Source organism: Malaclemys terrapin, chromosome 1, assembly GCF_027887155.1.
Source record: "Malaclemys terrapin pileata isolate rMalTer1 chromosome 1, rMalTer1.hap1, whole genome shotgun sequence".
In the NCBI taxonomy this organism is placed as follows: Eukaryota; Metazoa; Chordata; order Testudines; family Emydidae; genus Malaclemys; species Malaclemys terrapin.
This window is the reverse complement of record NC_071505.1, coordinates 4,029,490-4,047,427: the sequence shown is the minus strand read 5'-3', so window position 1 is coordinate 4,047,427 and position 17,938 is coordinate 4,029,490. Positions and strand designations below refer to the sequence as shown.

General features: G+C 55.3%; 1 protein-coding gene across 1 annotated transcript; it reads right to left on the bottom strand.

Annotated features, from left to right (window-relative positions):
• Positions 1-8,436: 8,436 nt before the first annotated feature.
• On the bottom strand, positions 8,437-13,216 carry LOC128830321 (interferon-induced protein with tetratricopeptide repeats 2-like). Its single transcript, XM_054016140.1, has 2 exons — positions 13,047-13,216; positions 8,437-9,835 (listed from the first exon to the last, which is right to left on the bottom strand). The coding sequence occupies exons 1-2, from the start codon at positions 13,214-13,216 to the stop codon at positions 8,524-8,526; spliced, it is 1,482 nt and encodes a 493-aa protein (XP_053872115.1). The 3' UTR covers positions 8,437-8,523.
• Positions 13,217-17,938: the final 4,722 nt, after the last annotated feature.

The window sequence follows — 17,938 nt, the reverse complement described above, 5'->3', positions numbered from 1 at the left end:
CCATTCCAATGATCATGGCAGTGCCCTCGGCTCCTGATGGTCTAGGAGCAGTTCAGAACTAACCTGGGCAGCCAGAATCTCCCCTGGTGGCACCTTTGTCCTTTATCTATCCAGAGGGTCCTGATCTACCATGGACCCCAAAACACACCAGCTAACGCACCAGCTCTGATTCCTCATGCGAGGTCCTGTCGGAGACTCTCGCCACCTGCACTTCATTGTGCCTATTACCATAGTCTCTATCCTGAATGAAGGGTCACGATTATAAATGTCCAAAGATGGATGTCGCTCTCCACCCCATTTACAGCCATCTCTGCAGGTGGGATCAGTCTAGGTGGATGTTTTCCAGGGCAGAACCTTGTCAAGCAGCTACTAGGGAGAGGCCTCACTCCAAGAGGTGGGTCTTGTACTGGGCATTAAAATGGCAGGAGTCAGGTTTAATCTGATCCCCAGTGCCAGTGAGGATGCTCTGACCCCACCTCTCCTGAGTTTCACTCTACAGGACCATCAGAGGGTCGGGTCAGAGGGTCAATTCCTCAGCATCCCTCCCCGCCTTCCCGACCAGAACACAGAGCTACAGCTGACTCCTGGCTTCCAGGTTCATGGACAGGGAGCTTGCCAGAGCCTGATGGGCTCACTGGCATGAGGGGTCAGAGATGAGGTCTTGGATATTGCTCCTCCGAGGGCCCCACAATCTGTAGGCCCAGCCCCCACACCTGTTACCAACACAGTCCATCATTGCTCCCGAAAGCAGAACCACCCCAGCAGGACTGGACAGCCCATTGAGAAATAACTCCTACTGATTGGGTGCTCACTATCTCTGGCAATCAATGGGAGAGCTGGCAGCAAGCATCTCCCATTGGCAGCAAGAGCTGTGGAACACCCCCTGACATACCTGTCCTGGCCTCTCCCCCCATGGCATGATTTGGTCCCAGGTTCTCTGTACCCCAGGGACATGTGTCTGCTGAGACCCAAGAGAGAAACTTCAATCTTCAGCCCTCCTGCCCTAACCTCACACATAGCACAGTGCCTGGGAGACAGGGGTTACACGGTGGATGCTAACATGAGGCTGTGTGGAATTAGGAGCTGACACTGCTCCCACAGGCTTTGCTCCATTTGCTTCAGATTTCTAGTCTAACATCGCTGGCGGGTGCTAGGCTGGGCTCCATCCTTCCCCTGCCTGGTCTTTTTCTGCCCAAGGGACGGTGGCTGCACAGGCTACGGAGAGCTTGCAAAGAGACTGGGATACAGAACCTCTTTGCAGAGGAAGGATGGGCTGATAGTTAAGGCCTCAGGCTGAGCCGTGGGAGAACAGGGCTCTTTTCCCAGCATTGCCACTGACTCCCTGTGTGATCCTGGGCCAGTCACTTAATTCCTCTGTGTCTCTACTCCCCGTCTGTAAAATGGGAATAACGAGACTCCCTTTCTCCCACTTGTCTATTTAGACTGTAAGCTCTAGAGAGGAGAGACCCTCTCTGTGTTCATACACCACCCAGCACAATGGGGCCCTGTGCCTCATGTTTATTACAACCACCTTGTCCTAAACAGCTAAGTTACGCAGGTTGGCAGCCAAGGTACCCTCAGGAGTTGCAGCACCTGCTACCGGCCTCTTGGATGGCGCAGGGAATCCTTGTGTGCTGTGTCCTAGCTGTCCAGGTAAGGCAGCCTGCAGCCATGGAACCCAGCAAAATGGGGGTGACTTCCTACCAGAAACCTTTCCTGATCTCCCCAGACAGGGGCACCCCCATGACCCAGCTCCCCCCAGCAGAAATCCTGCTTGGTCACATCTCCAGGCAGGCTCCCTGCCAATTCTGGCCCTGGTCAGTGGATTAAGTAGGCAGGTGGGATGCGGTGTGGACAGGAGCACAGGTCCTAGAGATCAGGGTGGGCCAGGCAGGAGTGGGGCTGGGAAGGCTGTGGGGAGCCGCTCTGCAGAGGAGATTTAGGGATCAGGCTCTTTCCCTTATTGCGATAGAGTCTCTTGTTCAGTGTGGGAAGAAAGCGCCTCTTCCTGTGATGATTCAGTGTTGTCACATGAGAAGAGGGAGGCGTTTGGCTGGAAGGGTCTGGCAAGGCTGGGCGCAGACCAGGGAGGGGGTCAGGGCACCCGTCTCAGGGGCAAGGGGCGGGGGAAGGGAGGCTGAGTGTTTGGGTCACCCTTCCCCTTGCTGTGGGAGGACACCCCTGCACCTGCAAAGACAGCAGCCGGCCCGGCCTGCGCTTTGGCTTTCCCTTCATCCTTGGCCTCGTAGACAACGTTCATGTCGGGCAGGGAACCCTTGATGTTCCCCTGCTCACAGACATGGGGCCTGCAGGGCAGGAGAACCCAGCAACAGGAGGGAGTTCCTGGCCTCCATGGCAACCGCTAGAACCACGGCCCTTAGCCCAGGGCCTCAGAGCAGGGACACACCTGGTGCCACCCCCTGGCAGCCCCCAGCAGCGGGCTCACACCCCGGCGGCCCCCCATGGCTATCAGGGGGCAGACAGAGGTGCACTCGCTGCCGTGGGTTATGGTAGCACTCGCCCAGGCGGTACCGGGGGTGTACGTCTGGTGGAGCCAGGTGCCTTGAGCTCAGCTGTGGCTGGGCTCCGTGTATTCAGCGCCCAAGGGCCGGGGGATCCCCACCGAGGACTAGGTGTTTGGATGGAGCCGTGGGGTCCTTCCCCAGCCAGCCAGGCGCGGGGTGGGGGGTCGAGCCCTGGGGTGACTCTCGCCAGCCAGCTGTGCGTCTGGAGCTGCCGCTCCCCTCCCTCCCCCGGCTGCCATGGCCTAGCGCCTGATTTCCCCGGGTGAGTGAGCGGAGATTCAGGCCGAGTTTCTGCTTCGTTGCTCCAGGAGCATCCAGTGGGGGCCATTCTGGGCCCCCGGGAACAAACGTTCCCCAGCCGGGGCTGGCACTGCCTCCCCTCGGCAATGGGCTGTGGCAGGCCAGGTGAAGGGGGGCCACCCCAGCTGGCAGCCTCGGTAACGGAGCCGCAGGGGCAGTGCTGAGTTCTGCAGGGCAGGACTGTCCCAGCCGGCTGTGGGCGCTAAGGGGAGGCTGGGCTGGCAGCTGCCCGTGGGCTCCTGGCTGGGCACAGCCTGGGAGAGCTCCGGGCAGCTCCGTCTCCATGGGAACCGAGGGCAGCTGCCCCCCACTGCCCCTGCCCGGCCTCGCCAGGCCCCAATCCTCAGAGCAACACAGCCCGTCGGGGGGAGTGGGGGCAGCATGGCCTGGTGAGGGGAGGACGAGGTCATATCTTCCCCCACTGCGTGTGTCAGTGAAATCACTGAGGGCTGGGACTGGTGGGGGGACCTCAGGACATGGCAGTGAGTGGCAAGCAGTGGCGGTGGTAGCCGATAGGGTAGCAAGCGGCAGCCGAGATAACAGCGGTGCTCAGCAGAGGACAGTGGCATGTGATGGCAGAGATAGCAGCCGCAGCCATGAGCCAATTGCCGAGGCCGGGGCAGGCATGGAGGCACTGCTCAATATCGCCCCCCTTTTCCGGAGTGGGAGGTGAACCCGTGTGAATGCAACGCTGAACTCTGGGGCTTCGCTGACCAAGGTCAACCCACTGTGAGAGGGGTGCAGCAGAGGGAAAGGGGGTTGGTGTGTTAAAGGGACATTCATTTGTTGGACTTTCACATCGCGAGGTTGGAAACTGAGGCAAAGGACACTGCCCATCACAGTGTGGGGTGGGTGTTTACGTTTGGTTACATGCTTTTGAATGTGGTTGTGGTGTTTTCCCAAATTAATGCTGGGTTCCCTTTCCCTTTCTAATACAGGTTTTCTTTTAGATGTATTTGGGCATAAGCTTTCATGGGTAAAAAACCACTTCTTCAGATGCATCTGAAGAAGTGTTTTTTTACCCACGAAAGCTTATGCTCAAATAAATCTGTTAGTCTTTAAGGTGCCACCGGACTCCTTGTTGTTTTTGTGGACACAGACTAATACGGCTACCCCCTGAGGTTTTCTTTTGTTACACACAGACTCAGTGCTTGCGAATGGGGAAATACCTCTTAGAGATGCCCAGGGATGGGTTTAGTTTTCCCAGATGACTGGGGTGGGGGATCAAGCCAGTTGTTTTATATTGCTATCTGCAGCTCCATGGGACTCGTTTGCCTGGTTCTCTGCCCTCAATCTGTGTGTGTGTGGGGGGACTCTCCCATCATTGAGGGGCGAGGGGGGAACAGTCAGCACCCTAGGGACACCCCTAGAGCAATTTATTTAAAGAGGATGCAAAGCTGTGGTTGCTTTTTGTCGGTGCCTGAGGCCTGGGCTTGCGAGGGTGAATGGGCCCTGACCAGCTCCCAGCTTACAGCGTCATGCTGGAGATGCAGAAAGGGTTCCTTAAAGGTGCAAATCCCATCATAGGGGAGAGGTGGGTGATACAGAAGAGAGATGAAGGGTTATACCCCTTAGTGGGTATGTGGGGCAGTACATGATGGGTAATATGGGGAATTTCCATCTTCACACTCAAAGAAACTGTCAGGGATTTGCCTCCTTCCTATGGCCTGTCCCTAGCAGTCCCCCTTCTGCAGCCCAGCTCAGGGAAAGCCCTTTGGGGCTATTCCCAGATGAGAGCTCAGTGACTGGTACCCGTCCCCGAGTGTCCGAGGCTCAGGGGCTAAGATCTGTGCTGACTGTGAGGGCTTTAAGGGATCACTAAGAGCCTATCCAGCGTGGAGAGGGTTTGGGGCTGTGAAGTTGAACCCCGAGAAAGCCAATCGCCCTCTGTCACAAAGTGCAGCAGAAAGGCCTATAGAATCGCTCCTCCCACAAAAATCCAGCCCCAAACCCTGGGTCAGGAGGGGGAAGCCTTGTTTCTTTCCCTAGGTACAAAAGTACCAGTGCAGCATGCCAGGCTGGCTGTACCAATGCAGAGCCTGAGATAAAGATGGGGGCAGCCCAGCTTTAGGGAAACAAGACATCACGTGATTGTTATCCAGTCCCATGAGCCTCCAGCTCTCATATCTCCAGCAGCACAAGTGCAGTCCCCTCCTCCCCATGGGGCGGGCCCCAGCCTTTCTCCCAAAGCGCCCCCCACAAACTGTCACTGGACACTCAAACCCTGCTGACCCCCCCCGCTTGAGGCTGTCACTGGGCACTGGATACCTGCCTGCCCCGCACACACTGGAACCATTCCTCCCCCCAGTCCAGCCTCCCCCCTGCACGGGGCTGGCATCTCCACTTGTCCCCCCTGCACGTTCCTCCGTACCTTACACCACTTTGTAACAAAAGTGGGCATTTGTCCCGTTTGCTCTTGCCAACTCGATCAGTTAGCAAGAGAAAATGGGACAAATGCCCACTTTTGTCAAAAAAATCGGGAGGGCCACGGCGGGGCTTAAAAAAGGGACTGTCCCGGTCAAAACAGGATGTACGGTCAGCCTACGCTGCTCCTACAGGAGAGCAGACAGGAGGATTCCAACTGCTGCCCCTCCCTGCATGCTGAGTGCCCTCCCTTTCCTCCTGCAAATCTCTCACCCCGACCTCCAGGAAGCCTCGCTGCATCCATCCCTTTCGCAGTGAGAGCTCAGCTCCTCTTTGAGCTGGGACCCTCGTCCGATGGACTGAGTGTGTCTGACACGGGGCCTTTCTGCTCCCGCTGTAGCCAGTGCAACCTTCCACTGATTTCAGCAGGATCAGGCCCATAGACTGTGGTTGAGGAAGGGGAACTCCCTTTTCTTGCATGGCAGAGTCGCTGGGTGCCCCCCTCCCTTCTGCTATACCAGGGGCTCTGTGTGCCATGTAGAGTCTTCTAAAGTCGGCCAGGACTGCCCCCGAACAACTATTGTTCCCATCCGCAAAAGGGGTTTATTGAAGCCGTCTCAGCTCTCAAACTTGCCAAGGAAACGCTCACTCTCGTCCCAAGTAAAAGTGACTGAACCCCCCTATCTGGCTGCACACGGCTCCTTTCCAGCTCTCAATGGCGATACATCCACCCACAAACAGCCCCGGGGCAGGTACCTGCTGCCCAGGTTTGCTGTGGAAAAGGATCGGGGCTGGAAGCAGGGCACCTGCTCTGTGGTGCAGCAGCCCCCAACCAGATAAGAACCTTCCTGTGTTTTGCCCCCTTCCTGAGGATCTGCGCCCCGTCCCCTCCAGCACCTCCCGACAGGGGAAACCTGCCAGTTCCCACCCCCCTCACTCGCACCCAGCCTGCCCTGGCTGTCTGCTGATCCCTTCATCGCAGCGCAAAGGAGTCCATGGTGTTTGGACGCGCCTGGCCAGTCGGCAGCGCTGGGGCGAGCGTGTTCCCCTGCACCTGATGGGGTCCCTGTGCCTGAGGGGTTGGAGCACACAGGACCCCGGGAGGACTTTTGAACGTGCCAGGTAAGGAGTCTTTACTCACACCCCTGCCCCACCCCTTTGTCCACCTCACCCACTTGGGAGCTTAGGGTCCTTTATGGTAATCCCTTGAGTGCCCAGCAGACCTCAAAGATACCCCATTAGCTGCCTAAGCTTCTATGGCCGCTTTTCAAAAGTGCTAGCAGTGTCCACCGAGAACAATGGAGAATCGTCCTCACCCCACCCCCACTGAGAACAATGGAGGATTCCACCCCAACCCACTCCCATTGAGAACAATGCAGGGTTCTCAGACCCCAGCTGAGAACGACGGGAGCTGCTGGGTGCTGAGCTATTGGGTCAATCTGGACACTCATTTCCACCAAGTCAACTTCCGAAACTCCAGCCTTGGCTCCTGCGCTATCAGTGACTGTCCCGGTGCTTTACTGTGAGCTGGACGTGCCCGTGTGCTGCTCACCCTGATGCAACCGAAGGGCAGGGAAAGGAACGTTCCAAGATGGTGGAATTGATTTATTTCTGTTTTCTCAGTTACTTTTATTGTAAATGAAATAAAAACATAGGAGATCCCTGACAAGCTGGGGGTGAAGGTGCCATGTAAATGTGAGTTATTGTCAGTGAGAGGTGCAGAAAGCAAAGATGGGACTCATGATATAGACACACGACAGGCCCTCAGCTATGCAGATACAAGAACTCAAGGCTGTTTGAAGAAACTCCACACCTATTTGCTGTGTGGATGTTAGAAGGCAGCAGAGCTGGCAGGTAGGTTTGCTTAGAGACAAGGATGGTCGCACCGTCCCCTCTGGGTAGAAACAGCTGCTCAGGATCAGAAGCTAAACTCTCCTCTGCGGTGATGCTTACAAAACACTGGACAGTGGCTGGGTAGCTGGTGGGCTGAGCCCACTGTCCATTTTGCTGACCAGTATCGTCTGCCTGTGCTCCCCCGTCTGTCTGCTGGTTCCCTCCTGTTGTCTCTGGTCGCAGACTGAAGACTCTTTGGGGCCAGACGCAATGGGGTCCTGGTCCATGTCTGGGCTCCTAGGCGCTACCACACTACTGTAACCCAATCACCCCAAGGGTTCTGTTTCTGAGCAGCGACCCTTCCCGAAGGCTCTGAATCAGAGATTGACAGGAGGTTTCTAATCCCTTGCAGACCCCCTCCGCACCAGTCTGTCCGAGTTTGCCCAGGAAGAACGCCACCCACACTGCTGTTTGAATGTAAACGTTCCTTTAATTACAACGGGAGGATGTAAAAGGAGGAAGGGAAGGGAGGGGAATAACAATAGAGCCTGGCTGGGATGATTTAGCTGGGAATTGGTCCTGCTTTGAGCAGGGGGTTGGACTAGATGACCTCTTGAGGTCCCTTCCAACTCTGATATTCTATGATTCTATGATTCACCTAACAGGTGGTAATTGGAAGCCTTCTACCTTAACTTCTCTACAGGTGAGGCTGCCCGAGGATTGATTCCCAGCTGAGGTGGATCAGAGGCCTCCTCCGACAACAAGGACCTGACCACGGAGATCAGGTGAGTGTCCCTGACACTTGTTTCCCACCCTAACCCCTTTGCGCCGTCATGGCTGCAAGTAAGAACCTAGCTCTGTGTGTCTGCGAGTGTGCTCCCCATCAGAACAACAAACCCCGACAACAACGCACTCACTGGTGTCAGTAGCTGTCACGGGCTGACCGCTCGTCCCTGCTGTCAGGGAGAGAGATCCTGACTGCTGCTGTATTTAAAGTCACAGCTCAGCAGGCAGCAACCTTCTCACTCTCCTGAGAAAGAGCCTCCTCCCTACCCCACCGGCTTCCCTATATACCCTAGTTCCCTAGGCAACTCCTTTCTTTGCTTCCCACCCTGTGCCTTTTGCAGGGAACTGAAACTTCACAAAACCTATGTTCATGGACAATCTCAGGACCCATAAACATATGACAACCATCACATAAGAAAAACGTACACATAGCCCTTATTAATTACATACATGGATGTGTCCCAAACATGCACAATTTAACTAAGGGGCCTCGTTCTTTACAGTACAGGTAGCTAATAATAATTATAAGAAGCAGCAGCAGGATGTGCCGTGGTCTGAACTATTCAGGGGACCCAGAATCACTTGCAACACGAATGTCATTGTTACACAGGTGGGGAAAGTGACTTGCTTCAGAAGGAGGTCTGGGTGTGTCCAGGGAAGGGAAAGGGATCCTGCATTGTCTCCACATCTCCAGTCTCCTGCTCTATTGTTGCCATCAGTGAACTTTATAGTGTCTCGGACTTTCATTCTCTTGAATGAAGTCATATATGGCCCCAGCCTCAGCGGTTTGGGAGCTCTGCTGGAATTCTCCTGCCACCTCTTCCAACCTGGTTTTCAGTTGTTGCCTCTCCAGGTACTTGTCTGGAATGGCGAAACCTGCTTTGTACGTCTTAGCTGCCTCCCACAGTGACTTCTGCTTGTAGAAGAGGAAATCCCCCCAGTGAAGATAGACTGCCTGCTGACACCTCTTGCTGAGGCTGGGCATTTCACTCATGAGATTGAGATAAATCTCTTCTTGGTAGTGAGGTGTATTTTCTCCATACATTTCAGCTAAAGCCAGCTTTGCAAACACAGAAGTTGGATCTTTTTGCACAGCCTTTTTGAAGGCTTCAATAGCTGCTGCCAATATTTCTCCTCTGCCTGACTTGGCCTCCTTCAGTTGTTTCTTGTAGCAGACGCCAAGGTCATATTGAAGGAGATGGTAAGTGGAATTCAGCGATATTGCTCGCTGTAGGATAGCAATTGCTTTTTGTGGGAATTCTTGTTGAAAGAACTTGGCTGCATTTCTCAGGACCTCAGGGTCCAGGCTATTCTGGACAACATCTTCTAAGAGGGCTTCTGCTTGCTGTCTATTCGCGCTCTTAAGGATCCTGGCTAAATACACCTTAGCTTCATAGTTTTGCTGCTGTTCACGGATAATGGCGCCCAACTTCTCTCTGGCAGCATTCCAAGATGCAGAATCATGTGAGTGAGTCCATGATGCAAAGGCTGCGATTGCCAACCCAGCAAGAAATTCCCCATTTGCTTCGTCTTCTCTCAATGCCATTTGGAAACACTCTGTGGCTTCTCTGCCATTGCGGAAGCCTGCTGCCAGGAGAGACCAGCCTTTCTGTGCATGTATCTCAGGGATCTGAGCTGCATATGGAGAGCGGCTCTTCAGGGAGCTGCAGATCTTTCTAACCTTGTCCAGGTAAAGCTCAACCAAATCATAGTGGGCCAAGTGATAATAGAGCCAGGCGTAGTTTCCGTAAATGACCAGGACCTGCCGGGGGAAGTTATCTGGGTGATCTCTTTGCAGAATCTCCTCGGCTTCTCTAAGGCTTTGCAGAGCGTCTTCATATTGCCCTTGCAGGTGGTAGAGATAAGCCTGCATGGCAAGGAACGTGGGCTGGTTCTGGTAGTGAGTGTGGGCAATCCTGAGAGTCAGAGTTTGGAGGATGTGAGATGCATCTACCTTGTCTCTGATTTCAAAGTTCCAGGTGAAGTGGCACTGGAGGGCCTGCAGCTTCTCCTTCAGACGCAGGGGGCTGCAAAGAGAGGGGGAAATGAGACTCCATCTGGGCTGAATGAATTTCCACTGCATCTAAAATCATTCCTACAAAGTTTATTTCACAACACTCTGTCAGAATAAAGCGAGTGTAAATGGAAAGGCCCCTTCACACGGCCAGGGTGCTGTGAATGGCCGCAGGGTGTGTCCCCCCCTGCAGTGAGAGGTGTGATCGCAGCATGGGCTGCCCTCCCCGCACTAGCTGTAACCTAGCTCCCGCAGCTAAAAACAGCAGTGACGCGTGGCGGCGTGGGATCCGCGAGCCCGTCTGGCCCCCCGGGTACGTACTCGTGTTTCTAGCCCACATCCGGGGCTGTGTCTCTGCAGCGTCACTGCTCGGTTTAGTCCCACTAGCTAGGTTAAAGCTAGCATGGGTATGCCTCCCTGAGCTAGACACACCTGTGACTGCAGTGTAGCCTACCCTTAGTATCCATGGGAACGGGGCCCACTCTAGTCAGCAGGCAGGAGAGAAATGTAATGGGGAACTTCTGAGGAATGGCAAAATATAAATATTCTTTCTCCGGACATTTAATTGAGGCAATTGAGATCTGTTACACCCCTGCCCCGGCAGTGCATCCTGCGTGCAGATGTGGTCGCCCCATCTCAGAAAAGATATATTGGAATTGGAAAAGGTTCAGAAAAACAAAATGATTAAGGATCTGGAATGGCTTCCGTGTGAGGAGAGATTAAGAAGACTGGGACTTTTCAGCTTGGAAAAGCGATGACTAAGGGGGGATATGACTGAGGTCTATACAATCATGACTGGAGTGGAGAAAATAAATAAGGAAGTGTTATTTACTCCTTCTCATAACACAAGAACTAGGGGTCACCAAATGAAATTAATATGCAGCAGGTTTAAAACATACGAACAGCCAGACCGGGTCAGACCAAAGGTCCATCTAGCCCAGTATCCTGTCCTCTAACAGTGGCCAATGGCAGGTGCCCCAAAAGGAATGAACAGACAGGTTATCATCAAGTGATCAATGTCCTGTAATTCAATCCCAGCTTCTGGCAAAGGAAACAAAAGGAAGTATTTCTTCACACAATGCACAGTCAACCTGTGGAACTCCTTGCCAGAGGATGTTGTGAAGGCCAAGACCATAACAGGTTTCAAAAAAGAACTAGATAAATTCATGGAGGATAGGTCCATCAATAGCTATTAGCCAGGATGGGCAGGGATGGTGTCCCTAGCCTCTGTTTGCCAGAAGCTGGGAACGAGCGACGGGATGGATCACTTGATGATGACCTGTTCTGTTCATTCCCTCTGGGGCACCTGGCATCGGCCACTGTTGGAAGACAGGATACTGGGCTAGATGGACCTTTGGTGTGACCCAGTAGGGCCATTCTTATGTTCTTATTTCTTCAGACAATGCACAGTTAACCTGTGGAACTCTTTGCCAGAGGATGTTGTGAAGACCAAGATTATAACAGGGTTCAAAAAAGAACTAGATAAATTCATGGAGGATCGGTCCATCAATGGCTATCAGCCAGGATGGGCAGGGATCGTATCCCTAGCCCAGGGGTTCTCACAACAATTTTTTGGTGGCCTCAGAGTGCAGACACCAACTCTCACTGGTGGCCGCACTGACACTTTTTTCTTAAAATACTTAATTAATTTGAGGAAAAACAATTAAATAGGCAGAGATTTACATCCAAATTGTCGTAATTTATATTTGTAGGGTTTTTTGGCAGAGTCAACAACAAAAATAATGCTGCATCCCCCTTCGCCTCCCCACCACGCAGGGCTTAATGAGTCCTGGGGCTTGCTGTGAAAGGTGATAGTTGTATATTTGTTAATATCACAGCACACTTAGTTGCTCCCTGGGAGGCTATGAAAAGTGATAAGTGATATTAACAAACATACAGGTATCACTTTTCATAGACAGCTAGTAAGTCTGCTGCGAAAAGTGATACTTGCATGTTTGTTAATATCACTTTTCTCAGCAAGCCCCAGGACCCATTAAGCCCTGGATGGGGGCGCTGTAAGAGGGAGGCAGAGGGGGCCAGGGCGATGGTGGGATGGATGCAGGACTGGGGGAGACTGCAGGGTCCTGCGGGGGGCGGGCAGGAGAGAATGGATGCAGGGCTGTGGGAGGCAGTGGGGGCCTGGGGCAACGGGTGGGAATGGATACAGGGCTGTGGGAGGCAGAAGGGGCCAGGGCGATGGTGGGATGGATGCTGGGCAGGGGAGGCTGCAGGGTCCTGGCCTGGGGAGGGGAAAAGATGGATTTGGGGCTGTGGGAGGCAGTGGGGGCCTGGGGAAATGGGGGGGATGGATGCAGGGCTGGGGGAGACAGTGGGCGCCCGTGGTAATGGGTGTGGGGGTGGATGCAAAGACAGAAAGGCAGTGGGGTCCAGGGGCAATGGGTGGGAATGGATACAGGGCTGTGGGAGGCAGAAGGGGGCAGGGCAATGGTGGGATGGGTGTGGGGCCGGAGGAGGCTGCAGAGTCCTGTGGGGGGGCGGGGAGGAGAGGATGGATGCAGGGCTGTGGGAGGCAGTGGGGGCCTGGGGCAACGGGTGGGAATGGATACAGGGCTGTGGGAGGCAGAAGGGGCCAGGGCGATGGTGGGATGGATGCTGGGCCAGGGGAGGCTGCAGGGTCCTGGCGGGGGGAGGGGAGAAGATGGATTTGGGGCTGTGGGAGGCAGTGGGGGCCTGGGGCAATGGGGGGGATGGATGCAGGGCTGGGGGAGGCAGTGGGGGCCTGGGGCAACGGGTGGGAATGGATACAGGGCTGTGGGAGGCAGAAGGGGCCAGGGCGATGGTGGGATGGATGCTGGGCAGGGGGAGGCTGCAGGGTCCTGGCGGGGGGAGGGGAGAAGATGGATTTGGGGCTGGGGGAGGCAGTGGGCGCCTGTGGTAATGGGTGTGGGGATGGATGGGAAGCCAGAAAGGCAGTGGGGTCCAGGGGCAATGGGTGGGAATGGATACAGGGCTGTGGGAGGCAGAAGGGGGCAGGGCAATGGTGAGATGGATGCGGGGCCGGAGGAGGCTGCAGAGTCCTGGGGGGGCGGGGAGGAGAGGATGGATACAGGGCTGTGGGAGGCAGAAGGGGGCAGGGCAATGGTGGGATGGATGCGGGGCCGGAGGAGGCTGCAGAGTCCTGGGGGGGCGGGGAGGAGAGGATGGATACAGGGCTGTGGGAGGCAGCCCGGGCCGGGGCAATGGGGGTCAGAGATGAGCCCCACTGTTGCGTGGCCAGAGCCAGGGCCTGGTGTCTGCTGCCATGCAGCCAAGGCTCAGTGTCCGAACCCGGAGCTGGGGACAGGAACTGCGTGGCCGGAGCCAGGGATCGGAGCCTGCCGCAGTGCAGCCGGAGCTGTGGGTCAGCGCCCAGGGCTATTGCCTGCTGCCGCATGGCCAGAGCTCGGAGCAGGGGGCTGGAGGCCAGGGGTGTGTGGTTGCATCCAGGAGTCAGCGCCTGCCATTGAGTGGCTGCAGCCGGCGCTTGCTGCTGTGGGGCCCGAGATCAGTGCCTGCTGACCCAGGGGTGTGTGGCTGGAGCCCGGGAACAGAGCTGTGGTTTGGCGCCTGATGCCCTGCAGCTGGGGCAGGGGATCAGCACCAGGAGCTGGGGCTGCGTGGCTGGAGCCCAGGGCCAGCGCCTGCCACCGCATGGCCGGAATTGGGGGCCAGAGGCAGACTGAAGCTCTGCCATCAGACCCGGAGGACAGCATCTGCTGCCACATGGCCAGAGCCGGGGTTGGTGCCCGAAGCCCTGCGGTTGGAGCCTGCTGCCGGGCGGCTGGGGCTGGGGGTTGGTGCCTGTGGCCAGCCCCTGCCACTGTGCGGTTGGAGCCCACGACTGGAGCCAGGAGCCAGCACCTGTTGCCACGAGCTGGAACCTGGGGCCGGAGGCTGAAATCCCGCAGCTGGTGTGTGTGGGGTCAGTACCCGCTGCCCTGCGGTCGGAGCCTGGGGCAGCAAACCAGGTTCCTGAAGTCCCGCTGCTGGAGCCTGCAGCCCAAACCCCCACCCCCAAGGTGGGTTAAGAACTCGCCTTGCTCCTGCAGTGTTGTGCCCCACTTCTCTCCAGAGGCCGTGCAGAGAGGTGCATCCAGGAGCAACAAGGAGGGAGAGGGAGGGGCTGATGCTTTGCCCCCCCGTCCCAGAAGCTGTCCTGGCTGCACAAAAAGCCCCTGGTGGACGCATGTGGCCACAATGTCCGCATTTGAGAAACGTTGTCCTAGCCTCTGTTTGCCAGAAGCTGGGAATGGGCGACAGCGGATGGATCACTTGGTGATTCCCTGTTCTGTTCATTTCCTCTGGGGCACCTGGCATTGGCCCTTGTGGGAAGACAGGACACTGGGCTAGATGGACCTGAGGTCTGACCCAGTCTGGCTGTTCTTATGTACCTGCCCCCCGCCTCTCCCGTCACCTGGCTCTTGCAAGCTGCAGCACTGGTCACTGGAGCTGCTATCAATGTTCTGAAAATTGCTGTTTTTCACCAACCAGGCTCCTTTGCACCGTGAACCCGCCTGTATGTACACTGGGGGGGAAACAGGCCCAATCAACCCTCATATACATTAGGGGATGCTCTAAAAGTGACCAAAACTAGCTGTTCTATACCAGGGCTGTCCCTGTTCTTCCTCTGGCCCAGAGCTCTCCCAAGCCCCAGCTGACGGGGGAGAGGGCGACGGGGCTCCCTGTGTGCAGCTATGTACCTGCTGAATGAGTGTTTGAAAGTGTTGGGCCGTGTGGAAGCAGAGTAAAGAACTGACAGAAGGGAACTGCAATGCATGACGGTTCTTAGCTAGAGTCAGGCTTCGTTAGCAAGACTCAGGCTTCGTTAGCAAGAGTCAAGCTAACTGTAACCCTGATAACCCTGATAACGCGAGATTTATAGAAGCGAGGAATGTGTAAGGCGGGTGAGAAAGAACTGTGTAATAAGTCATCATGACCTGGTATGTATAGATAAGGTGTAGGAGACCTTGTGTAGATAAGGTATAGAAAATATTGTATGTTGGCAGGAGTCAAAACAATTGAGAAATGAGATATCAAAGAGACAAAATGCAGCTGTCTGTCCCTCATTATTTCTGTGAATGAAAGGTATAAATGCTTGCATGTAATTAGTTACCAGAGAGAGATCTGCTTAGCTCTCTCCTCTGCACAATTGTGAGAGTTAATAAAGCTTCTGACTTGCTGTACCTAAACAAAAGAGTGAGAACTCAGTTTTTCTCCGACAGCCGACAGGGGTGGCTGTGGAAATGCTCAGTGTCATTGGCACCACGCGGGATGCTGCTGCGGGATGTAAGGGAAATGGAACTGACAGCTGGCGACAAGGGGCTGCTCTCCCGACGGTTACAGCAAGGTGAGCTTGCAGGAGAAGGATGTGAACAGCTCACTCGTGTTAAATGACCGAGATCGCATTTTAGCCCAGTGAGTCACCAGCCTGGGAGATTCAACACGGATGCAAAATTATATGACATTGACCCCCACCCCCAGGCCCAGAGATATAAAAGCTGGAGATTGACAGCCCGGGAAATGCGCAGAGGGGTGGGAAGGTGTCTGTTTAGTCCTTGCTGGAAATGCCCCCCCCTCACCCAGTGACCCCAATGCACCTACCTCATTGTGATCAGCTGAGTCCCCAGCTGGCCCCAGGGAGGTGACGGCTCCTTTCACTGCACTGGGTTTCTTCCCGAGCTAGAGAAGTGCCCGGTTCTGGGAGAGACCCGAGTTCTGTTTGAGGCCAGAATGGGCTGTGTCTGCTAAGACGATGCTCACCTTTATATGCAGGCTGGGCTGCTAGCTGGTGATCTCACTTGTCCGTCAGATGAATTTCAACAGAAAGGGAGAGTCAGCTGGAGAAAAGGAAACTGAAACTTAACTTTCAGTTCCACTTGTCATCTTCAGCTTCCATAGGGTTACCATACGTCCTCTTTTTCCTGGACATGTCCGGCTTTTCGGCACTCAAACCCCCGTCTGGGGGGAATTGCCAAAAAGCCGAACATGTCTGGGAAAATGGCGGCTCTGCTCCTCCCCTGACTCTTCGGCTCTGTTTAAGAGCCGGGCTGCCCGAGCGCTATGGGCTTCAGGCAGCCCCCTTGCCTCCGGACCCCAGCCGCCGGCCGGGCACTTCCCCTCCCGGGCTCCGGCGGCGCAGGGTCCGGAGGCACGGGGGCTGCCCGAAGCCGGTAGCGTTGGGGCAGCTCGGCTCTTAAACAGAGCCGAAGAGTCAGGGGAGGAGCAGAGCCTCCGGCCGCGGCGGCTCTGCTCCTCCTCGACTCTTCGGCTCTGTTTAAGAGCCGAGCGCTACGGGCTTTGGGCAGCCCCCATACCTCCGGACCCTGTGCCACCGGAGCCCGGGAGGGGAAGTGCCCGGCTGGGGGCGCAGGGTCCGGAGGCAAGGGGGCTGCCCGAAGCCCAAGCGCTACCGGCTTCACGGTTTGCCGGGCAGCCTCCAGACCCTGCACCCCCGGCTGGGCGCTTCCCCCCCCGGGCTCCAGGTGCGCTGGGCAAGCGCCGGCCGGGGGCGCAGGGTCTGGGGGCTGCCCAGCAAACCGTGAAGCCGGTAGGGCTGGGGCAGCCCTTTCCCCGTGGCTGGGAGTGGGAGGGAGGAGGGGGCGGAGTTAGGGTGGGGAAGGGACGGAGTTGGGGTGGGGCTGGGGGTGGGGAAATGGGCGGGGCCCGTGGAGGGTCCTCTTTTTTTATTTAATAGATATGGTAACCCTAGCTTCCACTCTGCCTGAATTGCCATCTGCAGCTCCGTGGGTGACATGGGACTAGTTACAAGGTGTGTGGGTGTGTGTGCTACACACGGGGACTGTGCGGCACAGTTGGCAGCCTGTCCCCGCCCCCGGCACGGGGCACTTAGCAGTGAGGAGCAGAAGGAAATGACTGAGGCAGGGTGATTAGCAAAATGTGAGCACTTTGTACCTGCTCCCCCAGGTCTCCTCCTCCTCCCCGAACCCTCCCCAGCTTTATCCGTGCAGGGGGCAATCTTCAAAAGTGCCCCCCGATTTAGACGCCCAGGCCCCATTGGCTGCCAGCATGATCCATGACCCTCAATCACTTCAGTACTTTTGAAAATGTCTCCCCCACATAAAAATCAACCCTCTGAAGTGAGGAAATAATGGTCAGGTTCCCTGTGCAGCCTCATCTCTGCCCTTTGCACTGCCACATGGTGGTGTTGTGGAAAAAATCACCCATGCATTGATTTTAGTTCACAGACTCAAGCCTGAGGCCAGTTTATTGCAATACATACCAACGCGTTGGGGTAGCAGTCCGAAAACTACCACCCCTAGCACAGCACGCAGGCTGCCTTTATTCCGTCAAACCGCAAGCATAGTACAAATAATACGTCATTTATGCGAAAATAAGAGTAGGGGTCTGTCCCTTTTTCCCAGTAGCTCCGTCATTATTTACGAGAATTGGGTGCCTATTGGGTGTGGGGGGGGTTTCTTCGTGGTTTCTGACATGGGTGGTACTTGGCACCAGTTGGAGTGTTGTTCTTGTCAGGGTACATACTGTTTTTTCCGAGGTTCTATGGTTAAGGGCATGGGGGTTTGTTACAGGACGCCCAAAGATGATATATGTTTGGCTTAGTTTTGTTCAGGCCCTGGCCTGTACTGTTCTATGTAAAGGCCGTCTGTATAGTCAGCTTCTGTCAGAGAGCCTGAATTTGGGCCTTTGGTGTTACTTTGGCTGTCATAAAGAAGGCCACCTAGTTCTTTTTCCCCACAGTGGTACACTCTTTAATTACACGATCGGGTTCTATCTCTGTGGGGCCTTGCCTGGTTCACTGCGCTGTGGGGACATTGTAGGATAAATATAAAATTAAAGTTACCTTAAGTTTGGTTAAAGAAATGTGTGTTGTCAAGGCTCCTTCCCCACTCTGAACTTTAGGGTACAGATGTGGGGGCCTGCATGAAAACTTCTAAGCTTAACTACCAGCTTAGATCTGGTCCACTGCCACCACTCCCAATGTGCTAATTCCCTTCCCTGGGTAGCCTTGGGAGACTCTTCACCAATTCCCTGGTGAATACAGATCCAAACCCCTTGGATCTTAAAACAAGGAGAAATTAACCATCCCCCCTCCTTTCTCCCACCAACTCCTGGTGGATCCAGATCCAACCCCCTT